This window comes from Cavia porcellus, unplaced genomic scaffold (genome assembly GCF_034190915.1).
Source record: "Cavia porcellus strain 051 isolate PalLab524CR breed Dunkin Hartley unplaced genomic scaffold, mCavPor4.1 scaffold_24, whole genome shotgun sequence".
In the NCBI taxonomy this organism is placed as follows: domain Eukaryota; kingdom Metazoa; phylum Chordata; class Mammalia; order Rodentia; family Caviidae; genus Cavia; species Cavia porcellus.
In genome coordinates this window covers 35,301,184-35,309,269 of record NW_026947507.1, presented here as the reverse complement: position 1 = coordinate 35,309,269, position 8,086 = coordinate 35,301,184, and the positions used below count along the sequence as shown (strand labels likewise).

General features: G+C 41.4%; 1 protein-coding gene across 2 annotated transcripts in view; it reads right to left on the bottom strand.

The window, feature by feature from the left end:
• The window catches only part of Xpo7 (exportin 7), a 92,290-nt gene that overhangs the window by 20,279 nt on the left and 63,925 nt on the right, over positions 1–8,086 (bottom strand). For both annotated transcript variants that reach the window (XM_063234838.1, XM_063234839.1), the window contains exons 8-14: positions 7,652–7,817; positions 7,048–7,121; positions 5,289–5,408; positions 3,798–3,944; positions 2,821–2,993; positions 757–950; positions 254–359 (exon numbers count right to left, since the gene is read on the bottom strand). In XM_063234838.1, the coding sequence (XP_063090908.1) occupies positions 254–359; positions 757–950; positions 2,821–2,993; positions 3,798–3,944; positions 5,289–5,408; positions 7,048–7,121; positions 7,652–7,817 (980 nt within the window). The remainder of the gene's footprint in view (positions 1–253; positions 360–756; positions 951–2,820; positions 2,994–3,797; positions 3,945–5,288; positions 5,409–7,047; positions 7,122–7,651; positions 7,818–8,086) is intronic.

Genomic DNA, 8,086 nt, shown 5'->3' with positions numbered 1-8,086 from the left:
TCCTATGATGTAGCCACCATTTCCTGGCTGAATTATTGCTAACACGTTTTTTTAGTAAGGCTCCTAGGCAGAGATCATACTGCACTCAAAGGCTTGAAGCAGGACCTGTACTGTAGCAGACCTTTGTTATTAAGGCACTTAGCTTTCTAAGATCTCGTTCTGCACACAGGGAGGAGGGCATCCATGGGGCCCCAGCAGGGGCGGGAGAGTGGTCAAAGGAGCACAATGGAAGGCTCCTGTGGGGTGCACCTACCGACAGACAAGCTCGCCATCCATAGCATCCTGCTCATCAGTGCTGGCAAAGGAAACCCGCCCACCGATCACAGCTCCGATGATGTACACCAGCCAGGTCAGCCGTCCTGCGTCAGATAAGGCCATTATTTTTATTTTTTGAGACAGGCTCTTGCCATGCGGTGCAGGCTGGCCTTAAATCACTATGTAGTCCCAGGCTCGCCTCAATCTTGCAGCAATCTGCCTGCCTCTGCCTCCCGAGTACAGGGACTATAGGTGCGTGCCACCACACTGGGCTGAGGCCATTGTTGTGTGAAACTTCCTTAGAGTTAAACACACCCACTGTAAGTCTGACTTCAGTTAACTTTGCTAGTTGCCTAGCATTTATTCTTTCGTAAATCCTCTTCTGGGTTATATGGACCTGCGTCTGCATGAATCCTGGGGGGAAGGTTGGAAAAGGGAGTGGCAAGATGCCAAGGGGACCAGCAGCATTTCCGCAGGTCTAGTGCTCTACACACAACTCACCCTCCTGCACTGCAATGTCCATCGGGCTGGCGCTGGCACTCTGCAGCAGCTCCTGGTAGGACTGGGCCGACTGGTCAAACAGCTGCACGAGGAGTGCACAGGTCTTCTCATACTCACAACGCCCGATGGTAGACAGCTGGTCCAACTGCTGCTGGACCAGACCTGTATCCTCGAGGGGGTCTTCCAGGCCATCTCTATTCCACAGGAAGAAGAAAGAGCACTCTAGAACTATTCCCGGTGACCTCTCTGATGCAGCAGCTCTTCTTTTTCACCCAAGGAAGGATATTTAGAAAGCTGGAAGGCAGGTATCACTGCCTTTGTGTTGGTCTTCCTTGGGTATATTTTGCTTGTTGGCATCAATCGTACCATCTGAATTCCTACCTTTAACATCTGTCTACCAAGGACGGGATGGTCTTCCACTTCTCAACAATTTGAGGACTTGGCTTTTTGCCTTTTACTTGTTTTGACTAGCATAAACTCTAGGACCACAAGTAGACAGTCTTTTATGTTAGGCTACTGCCAGGTGTGTTTAGGACTTTGGAAATTTTCAGATTTGAGGAAGGCAGTTATGATGTTTCTCTCACATAATGTAAAGCCCTTAATGGGCCCTGTGGCTTATCAAATATAGAGTACCAAATGTATGAACATTACAGTCACACATAAGCAGGCATTTAAAAAACTAGTCTACAAACGATCCAATATCAGCTCATATCAAGTTTTCCTACCAAGGGAATTTTGGTGAGAAACTGATATGAAAACTTAGTTTCATACCTGGATTTCAGAACCGCAGTACAGAATTATGGTTCTGCAGCAGGTCTTGCCTGATGCACTGGGTCCCTATGGTGAGCTTGCTACCATTTCATTACAGAATGACAGCAGCAGCACCACACCAGCAGCTGATGTGTGTCTGCCATGTGCTTGCCACACAGGGTGCCAGGCTGCACCAATTTAACCCTCCTAAGAACCTTTTGAGATAGGCTTTACTAATTCCATTTTACAGAAAATGAGTGGAGAAACTTGTTCAAGCATACACAGCTAGGAATCAGCTCCCTGAGCCTGGGGCATACAGATACTGCATCACTCCCCATCTGGGTACTCCAAGAAACTAGCTGACTGGACAGTGCTTTCCAGAGTCCAGAACACTCACATTTTGACGTAACTCAAGTCATTATCAGTTCAGGCTATAACTCAAGATGGTTATATACATTTGACTATGCGCAAATTCCAGAATCAAAATTTAAAAAACCTCAGGCCCTCAGAATCCAAGTAGATTCCCTTGAGGAATAGCCAGTGAAAAATCACACAAGAAGGATCCCTTAACAAAGACAACTTCATTTTATAGAAGTTATTTTTGAAAAATCCTGACTTTTTTTGACTTCAAGTTTCTGGCCCAGTTAATTGTTAAGGCTGATAGAAACTCTGTCAATATAATGCAGTGATCAGCTGCCTAGAACTCTCTTATCTTTTAGAGTAAGCTTTGAAACCAGAGATGGTTACAAAATTGTATAGTCTTACTAGTATACTTACTTCTTTAAGAGTTCACATTAAGCATGATAACCTATTCATTATCATCTACAGATATCCCAAAAATGTTTCTTGCATTTAAAGAAAATCAGTGGCAAGGACAAACCTTACATGATGCGCTTTTGTATTCAAAGATACTATTACTGATGGCAAAAAATGGGGACATAAATAGGATGCTGAAGAGAAAGACCATTCCTTTTTTTTTTTTTTTTTTTGTCGTTTTGAGACACGGTCTTGCTATGCAGTTTAGCCTGACCTTGCATGTACTCTGTAGCCCAGGCTGGTCTCGAACTCCTAACCATCTTCCTGCCTCAGCTTCCCACGTGCTGGGATTATAGGCATGTGCCACCTAGCCCAGTTGAGAAAGACTATTCTTTCAGACTTTTTGCTCTTGTAGGCCACTCTACTAACAAGGAAGGGTAACCATTAATAGTGTTAGTGCCAATGGGCTTCAGGTCAAGATTCCCCTTGCCAGTTGGGTGTTTGATCTCTAGTAAGGCTACTGATAGAAAACAGGGGAGGAGGTCCAGGTTTCTTTACCTCAGTATGATGTGCACAGATTCCAAACGGGATGTGATGTAGGCTTTGGTGACCTCAGGAGTATACGTTTCCAGCATGTGGGGTTCTGTGGCTTTGACATATGGCACAGAGGCTGCCAAACGCTGCCATAAGCTCAGGAGATAGTGCACACTATTTGGGGCAAATTCCCAGTGCTAAAGACAAGAGCAGAAGGCATGAATTTTCATTTCTGTTTACATAGTCCCAAATACAGACTTAAAAAAAAAAAAGAGGGTAAGTGTCCATAAGCTTTGTTCTGTGTAAAGCAAAGTGATTATTAATGTTTCAGATACTAAGCATCTAACAAAAGGCAGTTCCATGTTAGCTATGTAAGCCCCACCACCCGGAAGCTGTTGTAAGTGGCTTTTAGACATCAGCATGCATGAGAAACACCTGGAGGACTTGTCAATACTAGAGAGTCCAAGGCTTTACCCTGGGGCCAGTGAACTGGAAACCATGGGGTGAGGCTCCCTAGGGTCCCAGATGACTGACATAAGCCACACAGTTTGAGACCCAATGTCCTGTGTCAAATGACTAAGAGAGTTAGTGTACTAGCTTTCTTTTTATTTTCCTGCTTCACTCTCTGTTTATTTTTTTTTCAGAGAGATTAAAAGGGAATTCTTTCTATCCTGAATCTAAATACTACTCTTGTAATTCCTACTTGTTTCTCTAATCATAGCCCTTGTACCTTTTCTCTCTGATGGTACTGACCGAATCGGCCTGCCACGCTATGCAAGCACTCTGCCACTGCATTTCATCCGCAACCGCTGCCTGCACTTCTGCAGATTTAAACGAACAGGCTGCAGGCTGCTGCCAGTAATTGTTCTGCAGGGTATATGATGTCTGAAGTCACGGTGCCAAGGTGGGTTGAAGGAAAACTATTCTTAAAAGGTTAAAACCCCTGAGTAAAACCCCTGAGACCCTAATGTTTAAAAGGACAAAAGCAACCAAAGACAAACCTGGAGGCTGGTCACTGTGAAGTTTGCTATCAATCGGATGACTTCAGGATAGTTTTCCACCTTAACCAGTTCTCCCAGTTGGTAGTTACTCTTCAATCTGGCCAGTAGTCTGCAAAACTCATGGTAATTGTTGGGGTCTGATAAACTCTGCCAACAGCACAGGAGGAAAATAAAATACAAGATGAGGTTCACCATACTTCAACATGCGTTTAAGAAGGCATGGGGAAGGGGAATCTATTTCTAAACTTCTGGGCTGTAGATGATGATCTGGAATGACACCTCCATAACACGTTCAATCACAAATTTTTTCAAAGTCACTTTTAAATGCTATGGTTACGCTATCTCAGTCACTCAGAATAATCACCTATCAGATGAGTTAACCTCAACTGGTGGAGCTTTAAAAGGAAGCCAGAGGGATCACTTGACTATGTGAAGGTCATAAAACTGATTAATGACAGAAGTGGCAACATATAAGACATGATGGACTTGTTTGCTTCCAGCAATCAAAATAAATCTAATAAAATATTTTCACATCTATCAAACTGATCAATAAGCAAAACATTATGGTTTACTACAATGGCAAGGTAATACAATCATTTCATACATCTGTATCATTAACTACATTAAATTTATTTCTAACATGTTAGAAATACATATTTCATTAAGCAATTACAGCAAGTACTACAGATTTTTATAGTGTCAGTGTTAGCATATGAGGGCAGAGACTGATCAGTACCATAACTCTGGCAAATAGTAGGTGCTTTGTTGAGTGAATAAAAGAATACTTATAGACAGGGATATAAGTATAAACTAAGTATGTTTAAAAATCCCCAGCTGTACATTTTAAAAATGTAAAGGGAGACCAAACTTGAGATTCTTACTTTCTTGGTGAAAGATGACTAGCCCCACCACCTTTTCCCCTCTGTATTGAAGGGATCCCTTTGGATGGCTCCCACACTTCTGAAGATGGAGGATACAATCTCCCCAGGTGCAAGCAAATTTGCTCAGAATTTTCTTGTACATAGATTCATGTAATTCTTCTAAAAAGCAAGACTATGCTGTTTTCTGGAATCCTTGCTAAGTCTAATTTGTATGAATTTCTTTCTTACTTTTCTTTCTTTTTTCTTCCTTTGTCTTTTTGAGACAGGGCCCCGCTATGCAGTTTTCACATCTATCAAACTGATCAATAAGCAAAACACTATAGTTTACTATGATGGCAAAGTGATACAATCATTTCATACATTTGTATCATTAACTATATTAGATTTATTCCTAACATGTTAGTGTTTACGTATTTCATTAAGCAATTATAGTATGTAATACAGATTGTTATAGTCTCAAACAAAACAATCCTCCTGCCTCAGCCTCCTGAGTGCTGGGATTACAGGTGTACACTACCACACCTGGCTTTACATGGATTTTTTTTCTAGCTTCTACAGTTGTCCTATACATATATAATCCTATACACACACAAATTCTCAAAAATCTTACCTGTGGATTTTCCAATATTCGTTTAACACCATCAACAAGATGAGAGAGAAACTTGGCTCTCTCGGCATTGTTAAACAGGGATCTTCTAACCGAGGCAATCTGTACTAAACAGGACAATACCTGAAAGCAAGACGCGACACAGACACACTCATTAGGATGGTGCAGCTATTTTCACCAGTCCTTGTGCACTCCTACCACAGGGTATAGTCTCTAAAGTAGCTTTATAAAGGAAAAGGCTATCAGCTCTAAATTGATCATTTTAACTGCCTATGATTCTGTTTGGAAAGTTCCCTCAGATATTACCCTATGATTATTACAATGGGTTCTTTAAGTCTTGCATATGTACTCCTTCAACAGCCTCTCTGCATTAAAGGCTCATAAGAATTAAGTAATTTATAGTTCAAATAAAGTTTTAGATTTACTCATGCCTTTTGGTTCATCACTAGGTAGTACATAAGGAAATAAGGCAGACTGCGCTAGATACTCATATACTGTCGTTCTGCTACCAATTTTTTTCTTCCTTTTCCACCTGGCTCTGTTCTGGAAGGCTAACCTCTGTCAACCACTGCCCACTCCCTTTGCCCTGAGGCTCCAGGCTGGCTTAGGCTGATAGCCAGGACCAGCAGGAGGTACAAGGCCAGATGGAAGGGCTGTTTAGCAGAGCTTCTCTTTGGATGGCTGCAGCTCTTGCTGTTCTGTCCTTCCCTGGGCCTTGGCTTCCACTCTCTCCAGCATTTCATTCTCTTGTTCCAGGCCCCCACTCTGGCAGCTCCAGGCTTGTGTGTCACCATTCCTTGTGGGAGCCCCTTTGTTTTGCTCTCTCTGTGTCAACAGTCCCTTTCTGCTCAAGGGAATGTCTGTATTAATTTGGAAGAGTTCTATAGTGAAGAGAAAATCAGTCCACTGCAAAAATACCTGGGAAACACCTATAATTTCATGGTATTTTCTTTGTACAGTTTACATACAACAGTATTTTAGATCAAGAATCTAAACAGTGGATCAGGATTCTAGAACCTGAATGATTATGAGATTGAGGGCAATTATTGTTTTACAAGGAGAAATATAGCCAGGCATAGTGTAGCATGCCTGTAATTCTAGCCCCTGGGAGGCTGAGGCAGGTGATCTGCCTCAAGTTTGAGGTCAGTCTAGACTACACAGTTAAGTTCAAGGCCAGCCTAACTATACAATGAGACCCTGTGTGCAAAATAACAAAAAAGGAGAAATATGTAATTTCCAACAGCTTTCAGGATAAGTAGCCAAATAAGCCTTTTCATTACCACTTACATTTATCACTATGTAACATTAGCCTAAGGAGTTTTCTAACAGTATTAAAATATCCAAATTTATGCCTGGGGCAATCAATGTGAAGTATGTTAAAGAGTCAGAGTCAAAATAGGACCAAAAAACTCCCCCCAAACCATGATCATCTATAGCAACTAGCCAGCTGGCATGACTTTTGTTCTGGTCTTGTGAAGCAGCCCGGGTGGGCCTTGAACAAAAAGATCCTTCTGCCTCAGATTTCCCAGTGCTGGAATTACAGGTATGTGGTATCATTCCCAGCTTGGACTAATTTAAAAGCAACGAAGATTTTATTTCTGAATCTTTAGGTTATAAGCTTAATCTCACAAGGCTAGATGTCTAATTCTAGTATTTCTATAGTTTACCTCTAAGATTTTTATAGAACAAAATAAACATAATGCCCATTCCCCATTGCTACTTTCTAGAGATAGGTTTGCTTTAGAAATTGATTCTGACTCACCAGAGGTGAGAATGAAGGAGGGATGGAATGATACAGGTCGAAAAACAGCTGCAGAGTTGAAGAATCTAAGAATGCTGGGGGAGGGAGGAAAACAAAATACATTATTATATATGTACAGTGCCACTTGCCTTCTTTTGGCACTATCCTTCTGCTATTTACCATACAGAAGATCTCTCTTTAGAAAAGTGTTAAACTAGCAGGGCCTTTATGTTTTCCTACTTAATTTTTACTCCTCTAATTCTTTTGATTCTCAGCAATCTGAACACCTCTGCCATAGCAAGAATTAAATTTTTTTATGCTTAGGAACATAAAAATGTTCTTTTGTTTGATACTGCTCTTAAATACAGATAGTACTCTAAAAAGGTATTGGAAGTCTCCAGGTGATTCATGTAAGAGGCACACAACTATTATTATTCAGTAATTAATTTTCCCATGCTGGGAGAATCTGCAAGATTCCTTCAACAACTTCTCTGCATTAAGGAAACAGATACCGAATTTTAAGTTTTCTCTTCAAGTAAACAAATTCATGGGGACTTTCTGGATTATCCTGTGGAGTTGCCATGGAGCTGCGTGACAGATGGGCTGGGGTGGGCTGGAGTGTTACCTGATCTCCAGCTGGTGGGGATCTGTACTGTACAGAGATCATCTGAGGACTCATCGGTAGAGGTGCCGATGAAATCAAAGTTCAGGCAGTTGTGGGTGAGTTTGAGCAGCTGCATGAGCAAGCCATGCTGACTTTCATCATTCAAGTTCAGATTCTTTCCTGAAGCCTGGAAAAAATTGCCACAGTGAGCCCCAAACAATTTTTCTCTTCCCAGCTTGCTCTTAAGATTTATGCATAGGCTGTTAAGCCAGGAAAGGAGGGCTATACTTCTCCACAGAAAAACAATGGTTTTTCTCCCTGGTATCACCTTAATATTATGAAACTATCCACATAATGAAATATCTATTCCTTCTCACTATTAGCATATGCTTACTTAAAATATTAAGCTGGTACTGCAACTTTTAACATTTACTCTTTATAAATTATACATACTGG